The 20491-nt window shown below is 34.8% G+C and overlaps 1 protein-coding gene across 1 annotated transcript; it reads right to left on the bottom strand.

Moving 5' to 3' along the window:
• Positions 1-190: 190 nt before the first annotated feature.
• Positions 191-18856, bottom strand: LOTGIDRAFT_228270 (hypothetical protein; the record flags this gene model as incomplete). Its single annotated transcript, XM_009053258.1, has 20 exons — positions 18735-18856; positions 13915-14047; positions 13277-13404; positions 13041-13149; positions 11877-12010; positions 11421-11541; positions 11032-11156; positions 10397-10511; positions 10107-10213; positions 9762-9840; positions 9500-9609; positions 8858-8990; positions 8496-8620; positions 8015-8099; positions 7353-7474; positions 6942-7056; positions 5917-6073; positions 2570-2771; positions 852-1602; positions 191-626 (listed from the first exon to the last, which is right to left on the bottom strand). Exons 1-20 carry the CDS (start codon positions 18769-18771, stop codon positions 191-193), a joined length of 3324 nt encoding a protein of 1107 aa, XP_009051506.1. The 5' UTR covers positions 18772-18856.
• Between the last annotated feature and the right edge of the window lie 1635 nt (positions 18857-20491).

The following is a 20491-nucleotide window of genomic DNA, read 5'->3' as shown; positions in this document are numbered from 1 at the left end:
TTGGTAAATATTCTAAAGCTTTGAGAAATTGATAATACGATTGCTCTGGTGTTGTTGTGTGGATAGACAAAGAATCGAAATCTAAAAGGTTTGGTGTTGTCAACATGTTAAAAGTTAGATGAGTTTTCCCAGACCGGAACTACCGCATATACACGTGAGCATAGGGTTATTAGGAAATATTTCTGAATGATTAAATTTTTTGCCCATTTTTTATTATTTTAATTTGTTCCAAAAATAACTTATACTTTGAAAGAAATATTCCTTCTCCAGTATGTATATTTTTGAAAAATATTCCATTACCCTTATGTTTGACTTTGACTTCTCCTGTGTCAATACTATCTACTAATTTATTTAATCCTTGTTTAACAGTTTTCTTGGTTTCTTCCCCAAATCTTTTTCCAAATTCTTTTATTGTGCCTATCATTTCTCCCACTCCTGAACCTCGTGCTTCCTTTTCCATTGCTAAATTGTGTCTACGTTCTTTTACTGCAGCTGCTTTATTTGAGTTGACGGCTTTTGTTATTCCAGTAGCCGCTGCAATACCACCAAATATTAAAGGTGGAAGGAAAGGTAAAAATCCACCTTCTTTTGCGTTCGCGTCAATTCTTTCTAAATCTATATCGTCTCTGACTTAACAATATTTGTATTTATCAATAAGTGTTTTAGTTATGTTGATTTTTTTACCATTGAAAGTTATTACAGTTGGTGATTCCGTTTCGATAGCTTCTATTATTCTTTTTCCTAAAGTTTCTGGTTTCATTTTTAAGGGTGTATTTTTTACTCAATTCTTATCATTCTTCTATCTGCTATTTTAATTAAATGTTTTGATTCTTCAAACAATAACCGGTTACATCTCCTTGTGTTTTTCAATATGAATATTTATGTTGACTCCTGTTTTGAAAAGATCTTCTTGGTGAGCTGATAGATCAAAACAGAAGATTGGATGATTAAGTGCAAAATCTACATATTCAAACTGAGGTGGATTTCCAAATAATTCACACATGTTTTTATAGTTTCTATACAATTCATTATACTCCTTTGTGGTTGGATTAATTGTTAAAGGTTGGTTAGGATAATTATCGTTGTTTAATCTTACTTGAAATTTATGGATTAAAGGATCTTGAGTTTGGTTCATTGCCACTCTCAAGACATTATTGTTATTCGCTTGAGAATCTGCTAAGTTCTTGAAACCAACCATTAAATATCTTGCTGGTTTAATAGTGTCAGTGATTGGCCATGTGGTGGATTCTCCCGTTAAAGTCATGCTACCTACCGTATTACGATGAAGAAAAGCTATTTCAATATCTTTAGTTAATGAGTTGAATATTCTCGTTTCTACTTCAATTGATGGTGTTATTACGGGTATGAAAAGTTGGAGATTCTTTATTTCTAATTTTGCATCTGAACCATTCTCTCCAAAGAATATCTTATCATCGTTGATTTCTCTTTGTAGATGAATTTTATATGGTAACCCTATGGAAACTTTTCTATGTTCCAACAGACCGAATAAAGGATATAATTTCCAATTTACGTAATTACCCCACCTATTATTCTCAACAACATTATTATACTGAAGTACTCGTACATAACCATTCCTCGACACTTGAAAAAGGATAATATTTCGAAAACCGGTTCGTGTCAATTGCGTAAGTTTTTGTTTTACTTGTTATAATTTTTCACATCATTGTTAGCGTTATTTATCACCTAAATATATATTTTTTTGCATTTTTCATCTTACTTTATATATCCCCAAACCCAGTTTGACTTATTTGCATAATTTGATCCCAACATTTTCACGCTAGCATATACAGTTTCCTCCTGTTACATCCGCTGTACATTCCCTTCTAACCCCAAGTTATTTTCATTATGCTCACCAACTACAACAACCACTGGCAAGAAGCCAGAAATAGAAACACTAATCGTCAACCAAACCAATATCACGTACCCTACAACGGCCCTGTCTTCCATCGACATCTACCACCTACCAATCGCCGACCACCAACCAACCCATCCAGCTATATCCCACCCCATCGCCGACCTACCTACAACACAGCCTACCAATCAAGAGGTAACCATCGACCTGAACAACAACAGAAACGACTACCAGCCCACCGACGCCAACCAGTCCCCACTCATAAGGAGGTAGAACCCTTTGTGAAGGTGTTCTTCCAAGTTTTGCAGTGCCTCCATCATTTGGCAATCCTTACCCTTCAACAGCATGGCCAACCAGCATTTACCTTCAAACGCAAAGTCTCTGAGTTGGATAGTTTTATCCGTCCAGCAATGAAAACATCAGCTGTCGACGCGAATATTAGATCCCTCAATCGGACATGGCTCTGTAAGTTTACGCAGGTCCTGATCGACCATTACCAAACCACAAGAGAAGCTGACCACCATTCGTACCAAGTCTTTATCATCACCTGCCGTCGACCGCATCGTTTCTCATGCCCTGTCCTGGGCCCGTCGCTTCTATGGGAAACGTCTCACTCAAGCTGTAATCTCTACCAAACAATCAACGAAACAAAAACCAGAGTAACCATATCTCTACCGACTGAAATGGACACTACACCTGCACCATCTAGAGCCACCACGCTGCCGAACCAAACCCCTAAACGAGCCCGAAGTTCACCTACTCCTAGTCCAGCAGACATAGGTAAACGCTCTCGTAGAGAGGGCACACCCCTTCTCTTTTCACTTTCAGACTCGTCTTCCCCTTCCACACCATCTGAATCTTCACCACGTGATCCAGGATCCGCCAACCTTTCTTCCTTCTGTGCGTTTTTGGACCAGCAAACCACCCCTCAGTCTCCATCCAAGTCAAGACGTGTATCCAGACCTTCCCTCCCTCGAACCAGATCCCAGTCCGTTCCCAATGCTACAATTCTAACAACTACCAAACCAGTACCAATCAAACCGTCGACGACCATTATATCCGCTACCAAACCGCATTATCACCAAACCAAGGACAAATCATTATGGAAGATACCTGCTCTAAAGAAATCTACCTTAATAATTGGATCATCTAACCTGAATCGAATTACCAAAACCAGTTCAGACACCGAAATACATTCTTACCCCGGTGCCCAAATCCATCACATACAGTCAATCCTGGAATCATACGACCATGATCCCAAACCTACTACCATTATTCTTCATGTAGGCCTCAACAACCGTGATCAGATACCAAAGACCTCCTTTAACCAAGCCCAGAAATTAATCGCCACAGCCAACAAAACTTTCCCAAACTCCAAGATCCTCTTCACATGTATACCCATTTCAAATAAAATCTCGAAGAAAGCACAACGGAACCTCAGCACTCTCAACAACATGATGATGGAGTCCAGTATCAACAGCGCAACAATCTTACCACCCTACGAAGAAGAATTCGAAACAGTTGATAATCTTCATTGGTCTCCAGAAACAGCAAACAGCATCTATTTGTTTTGGATACACCAGCTTCAAGCATCGAGTAAGTCTTTAAACTAATTACTGGCGATAAAAATACTGAGAGGCCACCGCTAGGCCAAACTGTAGTTAACTTGAGCCGCAAAACTCTCACACCCATTCAGCATTCAATCTTAGACCGTGGACTTAAGTTTATTCCCACACCAAAGATAGCTAACTTGAATTATCTCCGACCATCCATTGAACGATTTCAACGAAATCTTAGCTGCACATATTTTTTTCGAAACCACCCCCCACGTGGTGCTAGAACAATGTTTATTCCTAAATCCACGTGGACACCCCCTCAGGCCGCCATCCATCCTGAAATATTGAAAGCATTTGCGAGTATGAATAGCCAAACAGTGAACCTTTCCATAACACACGAAAAGCCTAATCTCACACGAGTGGAACGTGAAGCGTTTAACTTACTTAAGAAAGACGATAGCATTGTTATTAAAAAGAGTGACAAAGGTTCATGTTGTGTCATTCTGAATAGGGAGGATTACGTTTCAGAAGCAGAGAATCAACTGAATAATCCTAAACATTATACCATTTTACCGAAACCAATTTTCAAAGAAACTGCTAACATGATTAATAATATTCTTGCCGATTTAGTCAAAACTAGTTATCTCAAACAGAAACAATATGACTATCTGTCTGCCAAACCTGATTGTCGCGAGAGACATTTGTACACTTTGCCTAAAATCCATAAGAATCCAACCAAGGAGTGGTTTATCTCGAATAAAATCCCTAAAGGCCGCCCGATTATATCTGACTGTGGTAGTGAGTCATATGCAGTGTCAGAATACATTGATCATTTCTTACTACCTCTAAGCATGCCAACATCGCGCCTACCTTAAAGACACAACCGATTTTGTCAATAAAATAAAAAACCCTCTAATGCTATTTTAATTTCTATCGACGTTTCTTCTATGTATACCAATATCGATAACACTACTGGTTTAACGGCAGTTCGTAAAGCTTTTAATAGAAACCCAGATCCAAACAGACCCGACGATGCAATTCTACAGCTTTTAGAGATTTGTCTTAGTCGAAACGATTTCACATTTAATGGTAAAACATATTTACAAACTTCAGGGACAGCAATGGGCAAACGATTCGCCTCTTCGTACGCAAACCTTTTCATGGCAGAGTGGGAACGTGAGGTGTTGCCCCTCTGTCCATTTGACCCACTTTTTTACGGACGCTTTTTGGATGACATTTTTATGGTTTGGACTTATTCTATCGAACAGTTTTGGGAATTCTTTGAAATTCTCGACAACCACCATCCTTCTATCAAACTAACCACAAACGTGAGTGACAAAAGCATAGACTTTCTCGATACCACAGTCTTTAAGGGAGATTCCATAGCAGAAACAAATAAACTGGATATTAAAGTGTATTTCAAAGAAACTGATACTCATCAACTCTTGCACAAGAGCTCCTTTCACCCAAAACATACCTTTTCTGGTATAATTAAGTCACAAGTTTTACGATTTCATCGAATTTGTACAAGATCTTCTGATTTCAACCAAGCCTGTACGATTGTTTTCTCAAAACTTAAAGAGCGTGGGTACTCAAAAAAATTCCACCTTAGCACAGATAGCAGCTAAAAACAGACTTTATGCCGAAGTTCCTCCAGGTTTAAGAAGTGCTCCATGTTTGTCCAGTAGATGCAAAACATGTCCCTTTATATCAGAAACTCATTATTTTGTAAGCAACTCTACGAATAAAAGGTACCCGATCCTAGAACATCTAACATGTGAACATTCGAATGTAATATATTTAATTTCATGCAAGAAATGCCCCCAAAAATATGTAGGAGAAACTAAGAATAATTTACGAACTCGCTTTAATGCTCATAGGTCAGACATCAAAGAAAGACAAGCCTGTTTCTAATCATTTCAACCTCGACGACCATTCAATAGACGATCTCACCCTAATCCCAATTGAGCGTATAGAAATGGACTTGCCCGAAGATGAAACTACCAAATTCCGTCAATCTAGGGAGGCCCATTGGATTGAGACATTAAATACAGCAAGACCTATAGGACTAAATATTCATCATAATGTAGGCATAGCACCCTTTGTTGTCCCGTTTAATACAACCAGCAATCGAGCAAACAAGATAGTTCATGCCCACTATAAGAGCCTTCAAGAGAAATTCCCCCATGTCTATAAGCAGAAAATAATAGTTGCATATTCAAAAAATAAGAACTTAAATGATAATATTGTTCATAGCAAACTAAAAACAATCAGTACATAACAGATACTATACTTCTCGCCCATCGGGCGAGTTATTTTTTCTAATTTCGGATCAGAATAAGAACAGAAGAAAACCCAATATCAAGACCCTTAATCCTAATTTCTAAATAAAGTGTCTGCTCCACCCTAGGCCTGTACATTTGGGAGAATCAAACCCTCCCTTCCCCGAAATCTAGCTAAATCAGCATCATTTGCAAGATTTCTTACCGGTTCTTTTAAAACACTTCCATCACCAACATCGGGTATCCAACTTGAGACTGAATCGAAATCTTTAAGATATAAAACTGTTTTCAACATTGTGTCGAATTCCCCAGGGTGTTTGATTGTTTCTATCGGATTTGAACCAGCTTCCAAAACCATCTCGCTAAATAAAGATGGAAAGAAATTGTTGTATTTGTTTGTGGAACACGATTTTCATTGGGAGTTCCATCTTTAATTTTGAAATCGCATCTGAAATAAGCATCGGAAAGAAGCAACCAATTCGATAATGAATTTATTTCGAAGGTAATTCTACCACCATCATTCAATTGGGATTTAGAACCAACAGTCGGTTAGATGATAATATAATCCTCTTTTTTCTTGTTAAGAATCGGATCGTATAATCTAAAGATTGGATCTAGTATCTTATTTGCCATTTTTAAGGTTTAAAATTTGAGTAAAAAATTTCCAAAAAAGAGTTATCTCCCTTCTACATTATTTTAATATGCTTTTTTTGATGGAATGTAGGAAATTGATTGAAGGTGTTTTTTAATGTAAGAATTTTATGAAATGTAGGATGTTTTATGAAATGTAGGGAATTTAGGTCTTTTTAAGTGTAAGAATTTATGAAATGTAGGGAATTTAGGTCTTTTTTTTGGGAGTTCATAGATTGGTTGCATTTTTCCCATGAAATGAAATGGAATGTGGAAAAATGCGACCAATCTATGAGCTCATATACTACTCAATTGAAAAGCAATTAAGATGCAAAAAAGTTGACTAAAATTTATATTTTTTACCATCTAAATTTGAGATATACATAGTGTTAAGTAGAATAAATCCGCTTGCAATAAAAACGTGTGAGAAAAAAAGATATATTCTTCTACTGCTACTACTCCACTAGCTCCCGTAGCTGTTTCAATGGTAATCTTCCTTCATTCTTAAGCTTTATTGGCTGTAAAGTATATACTACAGAACATGATAATACAAAATGGGTATCTGACATGCAACCATGTTACAATAATAACAAGACTTACCGACACCATGAGGTCTGATCAGATAATTCGTAAATTAAGTCGCCAGTCTTTGTTGGTAACTGTAAATCAAGACAATTACTCATCAAACTACATTGGTACAAACCTTCACTTACGGCTAGAAATAAAATAATGTCAGTTCAAAAACAGGGTTTCTTGTTCACCATGTACAGCGATACTTAATAAATCAAAATTTGACGAAAGCTTTGTAAAACAAATAATGGCAAATACACTTAATTGTGATATGATTATTATTCTTTAGTCTTAAACTGTCAGGCATTCGATTCTCATGATTATTTATTTCTGGAGACATTTAATAAGGTAAAAAGGTGATTTATCAACAACATAAAATAACGTTTATTAATAAAAACAACGCTTTGATAATAAAATAATATCATATTTGAGTATAATTACCATCACAGGTTTCAACATATAGATCCTTTACATCAGATAGACTGTAAGCAGCATTAACACGACTTCCATCACCACACCCCTTCAAAGCATCGTCGGTACAGGTCACGAATCCTGGTATATTTCTGGAAGTATAGACATAATATTCATGTGATTTTCAATTCTAAGCATGTTGAGTTCTAGCACGACAAATCTGGCATAGTAAGTTCTTTAGATGTGATATTCGTCGTACCCGATTTAGATCGAAAGTATTTGAGAATTTTCACCATGACAACACCTAAATTTGTCAAAACCAACTGAACAATTGATCAGTCCATCAGGACATTTCAGATATTTTACAATGTCCTTGTGTCTCGTGTGAACTTTGTGACCATAAACAGTCTTGTGGTATGTTTTTGTCCTTCATTGAACAACTCACGTGATTAAGTTATTGTTTGTAGATGGTTGCGGATAATATGTGGCGACGCGCACACAGTGTTACAAGTTTCCAGAAGAGTGAGCACATTCCTTCTTGTTAACGACAGTTTTTTAATGATAGTAGAGCAACCTTTTGTAGGTGATCTTGGTTTCTCATCTTATCAGCCCACCACCCTTTCAAGGTAGAGTAACATGAAGATATGGTAAATATAAGCGGACATCTGTCAGGGAAGTAACATAATACTTACGGGCAAGTAGTCTTAAACATCATATTAGTTTGATTTCCCATTAAGGTAGCCAAGCAATTAGAGACTGGAAGACAGGGTCCACGAACTGTAATAAAATTTCATGACTGTAATTTAATGGACCGATACATGTGCCTCTATTCCAGATTCTGATAGCTGGTGTGGAAGCTGATAACTGTCAAAATATCTATTAGAGGCTGGAATAGAGGCAGATGTTTAGGGAAGATATATTGATTTGATTTTGATTTTGAGCTCGACTTTGAATTTGGCTAAAGGATAGGTCAGGACAATGATAGTGGTAAACAGTGAGGACTCAATGGCTTAATAGTCTTATTATATGTTTCATTATTTTCTAGACAAAAGTATGAAGAGGTGTTAAACACTTTCAAAAATCATTTGTGACCTAGAATTGAAACCTATGGCCACAAACACAAATTAACCAAATCTAGGGAAATAAATTTGAAGTTCAATCTTTTAAACTAACCTCCAGAACAAGCTTGATCAGTAGACGTCTGAACTGTTGAAGCATCAGAAGGAAAGCCTGCACCTGGGTTACACGAATCGCCTTCGGCTGCTGTAACTCCACAAGATACATAAGATTTGGCGAGTCTGAAATATATTTATGCACATATTATTGACACAAATCTATAGCCCAAACCGACCATTATATCCTATTATGATAATAATCGTCGATTGAGGACACAGATTTACAGAGTTTTTAAAGTTGTTTCATGAATGTCTTTTTAAAGGTGTCTGATAATAAAAAGAAAATTGTTGTCTTTGATAGATTCATTATCCTAATTATTATTTAGAACTAGGCTTTTAGATTTAGATTTTACTACTTACTGACACCATCTATCTGAATCCTGGGCAGAAACGAATGATTGTATACTATTAACTGTTCCTGGTAGAGATGGTGCTTTGTCAATACAAGATGTAAATGATTGACATGACGCGACAGTGGGGTATTTCGCAATAACTAAAATTATAAAAAAAAAAACAACAACAAATTAGCGTTAATACATGCAGCAACATAAAGTTTTGTTTGTCCTTCGTTCCTTGTATGTGCCCGGCCCGTGCATCTTCAGTCTAATTAAATTAGAATAAACTTTCGTTGCGTTTTTTATGTTGTTATGAGCTTTCATTTTTAATTAGCCAAAAGGTTAATTTGACGATCGTTCAAGAGGGCTATGTTAGACCCTTACTGAAGTGACTTTATAAAAAATAAAAGCTAATAAAAATCGAAACGAAAGTTTGGTCTAATTTTAATAAGAGGCCGATCCGGGTAGGCAGCCCTTACATAAGTTTGCATTTCTAATAAAATGCAGCTTTAATTCTTTCGTCCTCTGCTAGCATGTTGGATGTGACGGTGTGTGGTAGTATGCTGTATAGGGTCTCAGGGATGCTGTCTATTTAAAATCTGATCTTTTATACAGATTTTCGTCCAAAACAGGGCAGTGAAGAAATATGCCTCAATATATAGCCCACCTTCGCATATTTGGTTGAAAACTTCTCTTATCTTGGCTAATGTTTGTTGACCCATTTTTGGTTTATTGGCACATTTCTGTTCAATGCAGGTTAAGAAGCCACCAACATTTCTGAGATAAAAAAAAGAATTTAACAAAAAAAATATGCTTCCCTCCTTTCCATTGTGAGTGTGGTAAATGCAAAGAGGTGGACTCGGTCAACTGTAACATGCCATATGATGTGTTGCAGGCGACATGATTATTTTATAAAGGGGTTTATTTACCTGCACACTGCTGAAGGATCGTTAAAAGAGCCACTTGGATAAGTTGCTTCAAAACATTCAAACATTTCGGGGCAGTAATCTGGAAAAAGAATGAAAAAACTGTAAGCAGTAGCCAGGTCGAACAGGGTACAGGGTATACCCTACAAAAGTGACATTCGAAGCATTGTAGAAGCCCTGGAAAGTATTCGCCACTACCTGAACTAACAGCGGACTGTTTTACTGAATCGAAGACAAAAATGACAAGAGAAAGTACAATAAAAGTTCGATTCCTTTTTCATCGTTCATTTTAAACTATGATATTCTAACTTCAGAGGTATGGGATTGTATTATTGGTTGTTAACATACCGTTGTAACCACGACACAAAGCCTCGGAACGCTGCAGAGATGGAACACTGCTAATAATGTTTCCACAACCGCCATCTCGTAAACATTTAGTAGTATTTGCTGCAAGTCTGAAATGCATGTAAAACTGGATAACAGAGAACAAACCAATTAGTTAGTTCCAAAGATACTAGTTCTAAAGATATTTCGCAGCACACTATAACAGTATGCTTTTACATACGTAGCCAACAATATATTTATTATTTATCAGACCACAATGTGATGTTTGTAACAGAAAGTAAACGAGTTCTTACTTGCAACAATTCACACCTTCAGCAAGTGATAATTTGTCCGCATTGTTTGTGTCGGTACAATTTGGATATGCTTCAATGGGTGCAGAACATTCTTGAATTTTCACTGCACAGTTAACTGAAAAAAGATTAGCACAATTCGGTTTCAAACCCAGAAAATGAATAAAATCATTTTTAAGTCATTACTGTACCTACTTTTTGGTCGATTTTACACATTATTTTAACGTGAAAACGAGTTCTAATAGTCAAGGGAGAGACTAGAACAGTAAACAGTTTATTTTTTGGAATTTTGTCAAATTAGTGAACAGGGTTGTTGAAACTATTGTGTATCTATTTTCAAATATATAATAAAACCCGGTTCGGTTCCTACTATAGCTAGAAAGGGTACAAACTTCCAGGCCCTGAAGCCATACTTAGCCTAACTGAAAAAATATATCAATCTATTCCTTAGGGCACAATGTTTCTGGTCGATTTTTATTGCAGCGGCATTATGAATTTGTGTAAAAATTTGCATGATAACATATATAATAACATGCGCAAAACACGGGGTTAAAAATATTTCTTGCTCACAGTTGTCTAAAGTCCTTCTGTTAGTTATTGCAAAGGGTGCAAAATATTTTCTAATCTATAGAGATTACCTAAATCAGTACCACAAAACTGGTCAAATATTTGAAAACCGTTTAAAGCAGCAGCAGAATCATTCACAAAAGATGGACATGCGGCAACAAGACCATTATAGCATTCCTTGAGTCGACCAAATACACTTAAAACATAAAACATAAAAATAAATTAAATATTGTGATAGATTGTGTCTTTCTAAAATGGATGTAAAAAGCTTTAGACAACTGAACTTGGTACAATGGTTATTTTCTGTGGTCGGAAGGCACCTCTTGTACTATACTACTTATTTTAATGAACTGTAGACAGTGATATACAAATGAATCATTGGTTGAAAAGAGGAACGGTTTGAACTTTTGAATGACAAATATCTTAAATAAAAAGAAAAGAGAATAACAATGAAACTTACGGGCACAGAGTACTCATCTGTTGTAACATAGCACTGGGGTTGTTAAAATCTAAACTTTGAAATGATGGCATAATTTCCTGTGTTACATTTACACATTGTAAAGATTTGGCAAGACAATCACCTGTTATAAAACATAAGCTTATTTATTATCAAAACGTTGAGGCCGTAGTTCACTCATCAAAAGACTCACAGGTCGACTTTGTAATTGGCAGAATATTGGAGCAATTAGATTTTATAGGACTGCAAACAACTGGTCAGCGAGAATTTGATTAGTTGACATAAGCGAACCAAACACAAAAGCAGTGCCACAAGCTTTCGCTAGTTGCTCTACGTACTTTCTAGCAAAAAAGGCACTATTGTTTTTTTAAGGCAATATGTCCAAAATCACACTGATTGTGGTGATTCCTCAACTCATTTTCAGTCAGTATTTAAATTAGGAATGAAAAATAACTTTACCTGATACTTGTGATTGGCAGCTTGATAGTTGCTGATCGATACTTTGCAGTATGTCATTCATTCCCGTCGTCAATTCTGGTTCATTACACTCCGTAAGGTAGTTGCTGTAACATGTTCTTGCCTTAGGTAGTGCCCTAATGGTATAAAATATAATTATATTTCAAGGTTATCATCACAAATTTTCTGTTCTTCCCTTACTTAGTAATATCTTTTCGTATCAACTCACACTGCCCTCAAGTCTTAAATTTTCAAAGATCTTTTATAAGTCAAGGGCAATAACTTAAAGACCGATCACCTAACAGTAATACGGGCACAAGGAATTTTGGTCACAGTAATACGGGTACAAAGTTATTTGGTCACAGTTATTTCCTGTATGCATCTACCAACGCTAATCAGTAATTGTGTGCACAGCCAACCGTCGGTACTTGAGACTTAAAATCCATGTGTGTCCAGAATTATCTGCGTTTGAAAGTTTAAAAGACGACAAATCTTTTCTTGACACTCAGTCATAGAAAAGTATAACATGTCTTTTATAAAGAAATAGAAAGCGAGATTCCTACGGTGGCTCACATACGACATATTTCACTTTTAATTTTGAATTAAAAACATTAATTTTCACCCAGGTGATATTTATTTTCACCCAAGTGATAATTATTTTCACCTAGGTGAAAATAAGGTGATAATTCCTGTAATTTTGAATTAAAAAACTTTAATTTTAACCCAGGTGATAATTATTAATTAAGTTTTTAATTCAAAATTACAAGAATTATCACCTAATTTTCACCTTGTTGAAAATAATTATCACCTAGGTGAAAATTAAAGTTTTTAATTCAAAATTACAGGAATTATCACCTAATTTTCACCTAGGTGAAAATAATTATCACCTAGGTAAAAATAATTATCAGCTAGGTGAAAAAGTTTTTAATTTTCACCAAGTAAAAAAAAAGTTTTTAATTCTAAATAAAAAGGGGAAAATGTCTTATGTGATCCACCGTAGATTCCTAGTATTTTGATGAATTTATACGATTTTCGCACATTTCAAATACTTCTTAAACCTATTTATATATATTTGGACCAAAACTACCCTCGAATCTATCTTTTTAAGCATACTTGTTTCAATTCAAAGAGAAATATCAACATAAATAATTAAAGTTCAAAACTTACTTGCACATGCTAGCTAAATTTTCTTGAGTTATTCCTGATTCTGATCTTATAAAAGAGGTGGCGTTTGCATACTCGGATGAACACTTCAGTTGCATGTTGGTGCACTTAGCTGTAAAATTAATCACAATAATGTCTTATATATCTCCGTAGGACACTGTGAAAACCAAGCATATCAAACTCTTCCAATCTTAAGCCATTAAAACATATTTATAATTCAGAAAAAAACATGTACTAACCAACTTTACAGGATTTCTTACTATCTGCTGCAGTGGCCGCGTAATTAGTGTAGGCTTGTGGTTCAGAATCATTTGGTCCACAGGAATTGACGTCGTTTTTTAAACAGTTATCAAGCGTATCTGCTGCACTGAAAACCAAACGATGAAATTCATGCGAAATATCGTGTCAAACTAACTTTCCTATCATGATACAATAGATGTGAGCCACCACTGATCTCTAAGGTAGTAATATCTCTCCGATTTTCAACCATCGTTAATTATGGTCTTATGAAGACAATTTTCTTCAAGGGTCTTAATCTTGCGCTTCTGGTAACCAATAAATAGAAAGAAATACTAGTCTACTTTCATCACATCTGACGTTTTTAGAAATTCATTGCCCATGCACAACATGAATGAACGGTACGCAAAAGGTGGAAAACAAAGACAATACGCGCCCTAAAGGTGCAAGCTAGTGCGTTTCAGAAAAGTAGTCCTTTCTAGCTCTTAGACACTCCAGCCAAAATCGGACAAAGATATACGATTCTACAGGGTACTGTGCTTGGTAAAAATGAAAATTTTCTGCAGTCAAACAACCCTTGTGCCACTATCTGCTTATCCATTTCGGCGAGGATGTGGAATGAAATCTGAATGAAACATACTTGCAAAATTCTGTCCAGTCTACTGTCATTGACTGAGGTCGTGGAACCTGACTATATGTGCTATAGCACTGTTGGTAATCAGTATAGCATCCAGCAATACCGCATTCGACTCCATAAAAGCATATCAACGTTCCTGAAGTAGAAATAAAACATTGGCCATGAAAGATTCAATTGAAATAGTAACAGTTTAATTAATTTGAGGTCTGCTGTAATCCAGTGGCCAACTCTCCTAAAAACAACTAAACTAAAATCGACGTTTTTCTAATACGGTGCTAGATTACGATTTGTTTAGCTATTTTTTTCTTGATATGAATTGAATGACACCACCAAATAACGTTATGGAAAACGTAGAGCAATTGGAAGAAAATAACCGTAAGCCCCTTCAGCTTCTGTAACAAAAAAGGAATCGGGGTTGCTCATCAGAAGAAGAACACGATTTTAAAGAGAAGCATTCTAACGATGCGACAAATAAGAGGTAGCATGCGATTTGTGCAGAAATAACGATCAATTTAAATTTGGATAATTAATGGAAAAGCCAGGAGTGTCTTCACATATTCCAGATCGTGGAGCCGCGGTGGTTCAGTAAGTTAGACATTTGCTCGCTAATAGATATAAATCTAAAATCACACTCTCTATTCTTAAAGACTCTTATTTTTTATGTTGAATTTTAATCAGTATGGGAAGCCTTAATGCAATATTTTCTGTATAATTATGGAAATTTACATCTTAGCCATGATTTATTTAAGATATATTTTCATAAGAAGTATTCAAGTGATTTATCCTCCTTTTTACAGTTTTCTATTACAAGCATGGGACATATTAAAACAAAATAACAGAGAAAATCCTACCAATACATGTGTTAATACAACCTTTATTTTGCAACCAACTTATTAAAAATAATAACAAAAAGTCACAAAATGAGGTATTGGTAAATTTTGTTAAAGTTGAAGATGTTATATATCACGTTATACCAGATTTTTAAAAATAACATTCAATAATTGATATGATTGATCAATATTTCACAGATATTAAAGCATGATGTTATTGTGAAGTATTTTAATATTATTAAGAGTTCTATTCCATGGTAATGACATGATATTATAAATACTTAATATTATTATTAATTAAATTTCATTTTAAGATTGCACACAACATTTTATGGACTAAAACGAAACTATGTAAGATAAATAAAGTAGATGATGATCGCTGTTCCATTTGCGAGGATGAAGCTGGGGATATTACGCACATATTTGTTGATTGTTTAAGATGTTTTATTACTTACACACTTAGTTAAGAATATTCTAACTGAAATTTTATCACATTATATAACAGATTCTGATTTTAAAACTGTTATGCTTTTTGGTATTCAAAGCCGATCTAAAGTCCATCCTCATAAATTATGTACTATTATTTTATTTACAGCCAGATATACTGTATATCGAAGACGTATGATACATTGAGAGAGACCTAATTGTTTTATAGATTTAATTAACTTCAAGAAAATTTATGGTACATAAGTAAATATTATCTTACTTAAACAAAACTTTATAAGAGATTTCATCACTTGTTTTATCATATTAGAACTAAAAGGAAATATCAAACTCACATAGTGTGGTACCCAAGAGAAACGTCCATCACAAACTGGATTTACTAAATTATACAGGATCAAAAACGAAACCGAATCAACTGTATAAATATTTATACTTATTAGAAGGAAAAATGATCAAAAGCAAGTTATCTCAAGCGTATGACGTTTAAAAGTTTGAATTTCGTGTGTTTAAATTGAAAGATATCCTATTTGATTTAGTGGAGTGAGTCCATAAACAAAACAGCAAAAACTTTTTTTTCGGTATACTTTCTATACACTGGGCTGTACATGCGTCATTACAGTCTCCTGCACCCTTATACTATTCGACCTGGCAAGTAAGGACAGAAGAACATATGAAACAGTTCATTCGTTCGTCCTCACACTTTTTGTTGACTACTATTCATCTTTTCTCACTGTAAAACAATGGTTTATAAATATTGAGAGTATCCAAGATGCTTAAGCTTTGATATTAAAAGAATTGTCGATCAAATATTGGAATTGTGAAATACTTGGTTTATTAATATAAAGTATAATGGAGAATGCTTATTAACCATGGTGTATATTCTAGTAATACGAATGAATGTTGGTGAACCATGAGGTGTGTACTTGTTATAGTAAAGAATGGTAGCCACGAGGTGTATATTACAAATACTAAAGAATGTTGGCCACGAGGTATATACTAGCTATACTAAAGAATGTTAGTCATGAAGTATATTCTAGTAATACTAAAGAATGTAAGTCATGAAGTATATACTAGTAATATTGAAGAATGCTAGTCATGAAGTAGTCTAGTAATACTACAATATGATATTCATGAAGTATATACTAGTAATTCTAAAGAATGTTGGTCATAACGTATATACAAGTATTAGTAAAGAATATCATAAACTTGTTACACTAAAGAATGTTAGTCATGAGGTATATACTATTAATACTAAAGAATGTTAATCATGAGGTATATACTATTAATACTAAAGAATGTTAATCATGAGGTATATACTAGTAATACTAAAGAATGTTAGTCATGAGGTATATCCTAGTAATACTTAAGACTGCCAGTTATGAAGTATGTACTTGTAAACTAACGAATGTTAACCATGAAGTATAAACTCGTACTTATATCCAAGTTTATATGAATCTGACTTTTTTAATATACATTTTCGTATCAATAACAATATTTACATCATTTTGCACATGTAACTTGACGTAAAATTGAAAATGCGCTTGTTAGTTGAGAAGGAGTAAAATCGAGGTCGAGTGTGTTGTCGAAGTAAATTGTCAATATTATATGCTAAGTGATGCTCCATATAATTTTATTTTGGATTTGTATTTAATGTAAGAAACTGAGTGTTTCTAGTGTAATTTATCATAGATCCGGTCCATTGTATGAAAATCCGGGCAATCCAGAAAGGCTTTAAGTTGAGTGAAGTTTAATACTGATCTTTTTTTTCGTAATAGCAAACTTGAATGTATCAAACATTAATCACTGAATATGGAAGATACGTTTCAATCTGAATGACTGGGCACCAACATTTGTAATGATACCAAAAAGTATAAAACATTCAGAGTTTATCCTAGTACCATCGTAAAATTAGTCCTCACTGCCGCATAAGGATGGTCATTCTGCCAGAATTTCTAAATGTCGACTAGGTCTCGGCGGAGAGGCATTCATATGGACAATAATCCGAGACTCAGTGTGCTACAGACTGTGCATGTTTAAGATCCCTCGACAGTTGGAAATTGAAAAAGATTAGCATAAGGTCCTGGCGAAGTTTCTCTCACTGCACACTGCATGGTGTTGCCCGTCTTCATTGTACTCCTTTCATTTCATTTTCATTTTCAAATGTCGCGAAACTTGTCAGTTGAACGACTAAACAACTATGATAGGTAGGGCCTTCAAATATAAATACTATCCCAAAAAGATCACAATCAAACGTCCCATTATGTACTGGTTAGTTTATTTGCCCTAATTTATGTGGAATTTTAATCATAGCGTATATCACAAAAACCCATGAATACTAGTATACGACCTCGTCACAAAGGTGTTTTCGCTATGGTCCGTGGCGAATAACAAAAAGCCGAATCAATGACCCTATTTTAACTGGTTATATAAGTTTTTATTATTTGCCATACCCACCTTTAACTTTACAAAAGCTTTGAGAAGGGGCCGTTTAAGTCCAAGTATGAATGAAGCAATCTATATATTGCGAAACTGAATATTGCCCAATATCATATGATTCAGTGGACCTTATCTTTTACGGAAAAAGGATAAACCCAAAGTATGTGGTGCCTGCAGTAGGCCTTACCCTTTTGACATGTTAATAGTGATTGTTAGGATTATGTTACATATCTTATTCAAAGGTATGCATCACTTCACGATGAATGACATTATGCGTCATTGGTTTAGAATAAATGCCATGAATATCGATAACATAATACTAAAGTGATCACAGATGTTACATATCCTTTTAAAATCGATCCACGTAATACACGTAATTATCCAATACTCATAGTAGTCAATTGTTTACATTAACGTTTCCCATTTTAGAATGAACCTTGGGCTTTATAATTTGTTTAGCCTATATAGCCCAGTTGGCCTTGTTTGTAGATTTGTAGAGTTTTTCCGTCCAAGACATACTGCATACAAACAATGAAAGAAGGAAGTTGTTGAATTCTTCGTTTTTACCCATAAATTAGCACATATTCATTTGTCTTGACTACTAAAGAAATCTAATACAAGGATGGTATGGAGCTGACATAACATACAAGAAAATTGTCAGTTGTTGGAAAAAAAAGAAGAAGAATATTTCAACCGTTATCTCAAGATATATTCATAGATGGTCATCTGATTATCTGCTGACAAGTTTGAGAGACTGGATGTTTCGGTTTAGTATAATCACTGACAAATATACAACTATGACGAGCAATAGCTAGCTAACTACCTTCCTTCCAAAAATATGACAATTATAATAATTAAAGTTGAGGAAACAGGACGATTCGAAGGGCATCTTCAATCATACATCCAACGTATTACAAAACAACAGTAACCAGTAACCTCAACTAGCGAAAGAAATAAATTTACCAAAGGCGATATATTTCCTATACTAAAGGTATACAGAAGTAAATTTTAACATGTATGAATAATTTTGAAGATATTACTTGAATTTTCTACAAAGTATATGTTTGCGGTTAGTACTTGGTTTATCTATTGATAACTATTGAAATAACTTACCCAAAACCGTTACTCTGAAAACACTGAATATGTCCATATTGGCTTCTTTCTTCGACTTGAATGATGTTTGAATCAATATATAATGTAGTAATGTACACAAGACAACCACTTGTCACGGCGTTTTATCTTTTATCTATTGACCTGTGAAGGCTAGCGTTGAAGATACGGTCCACCGCTCGGACACCTTAGGTTAAACTGAATACTTATTTTGTGAAATAAATTATCGTTAAAAACTTATAATAGAGAGTCAACATTTTCCCCAGAAATTCATTGCTTTCACGGTTAATTTGCCGTCTGTTTCTGATAATGTATGTAAATATTTATGAATTGAGAATTCATCGATTAGTTAATAAATTGTAAGTTGTAATAAATATAAAAAAATAAGTATGAAATCAATGGTTGAAGGTTTTCACAAAGAAGAGCTTTCTGCAGTCATTTGACCAAATCTTTTACAGTATGGGTAGTTTACGAATGCGTCCATGGCATTCGCATGTATGACCTGTCACTCCCAATACAAAATGTGTATGTACAATATACTAAATCAAAATAATGCATATACATACATCGTTACATTGAGACGTAACTCACTACGCTAAATTTTCGTAGCAAAGAAATTCAATCGAGCGGTAGGTTAGCTTTACTTACGGAGCTGTGCGAAGAATTGAGAAGCATTTAGACGCCCAAATTGTTGGTTTAGTCATTTTTCACCACGGAGCATATCCGTGACCAGGTAGTGACATGGTAGTTTTGATGGAGTTTTGTTATTTATAACATACATGTGTTATACTACCAATACCAGAGATTCATGTAATCCCGTGTAATAATCTACACATATTGAATACAGTCGGAACTATTTTTCCGAATGACTCCATTTATGTTGCTATCCTGCTTTGCGCTTTCCATGCTGCAGTTCTCGCTTTGAATAACGTAAATGATAATGAATTACCATTAAAACATGTTCACACATCCATGGGTAAAACTGTGAGCCGCCGAAAACTTATTGATGCCACAAGCCGACGTCGGTCTGCTTTTATTCTTACATTTTCAGCTGAATGTAACTGAAAACTGAAAATGATTCTTCTAACAACTAACTTGCTGCGCACGTACAGCCTCTGTATATTGTTCATTCAAACCAACTGGACTTCTTATAAATCATTTACAGCAGAAACTGGTTTGAAACAGGGGACATTGATATGGTAATCTCAGCTGATTGGAGATCCAGAGATTCCTATCGAATACGTCATAGTCGACATGAGAGAAACACAAAAAAAGAGAAAAATCCTTCAAATCGACCACTAGATTCATTTTTACTACAAAAAAGAGCATAATAAAAAGTGACAATTTTAAGCAGTCGGTTAAAATCCAAGGTCGTGTCCTCGGCCCCTTGAACTCAGTGAACCATTACTGCTCCTCGTGATGTTTTTGAACCCAAATTAAAGACAGTAGTCGAGTATCCTTCTTGCTGATACAACAAAATGTAGCCGACTAATTATTTCACCAGCTAATGAATAATTCCAGATTACAATTTCTCAAATGTCAACGACTGTCATAATTTTATTAATTATCTAGGGAAATTAAATATATAGATCTCTAGATGTATCTAATGTCATATTGTAATAATCAACCGAATGCCAAATGACAATCTTCCCCTTTTTTTTTTATTTTGGCATACATGATAATGATCTACTTGTCTATAGATTAGCATGTTTTATTCCATTTGGCATCTCGCATCAATAATGAGACAGTATTAACGCATT

Source organism: Lottia gigantea, assembly GCF_000327385.1.
Source record: "Lottia gigantea unplaced genomic scaffold LOTGIsca_2, whole genome shotgun sequence".
NCBI classification, from domain to species: domain Eukaryota; kingdom Metazoa; phylum Mollusca; class Gastropoda; family Lottiidae; genus Lottia; species Lottia gigantea.
Note: the sequence above shows the minus strand (reverse complement) of the source record. Positions and strands in the feature narration are given on the sequence as shown.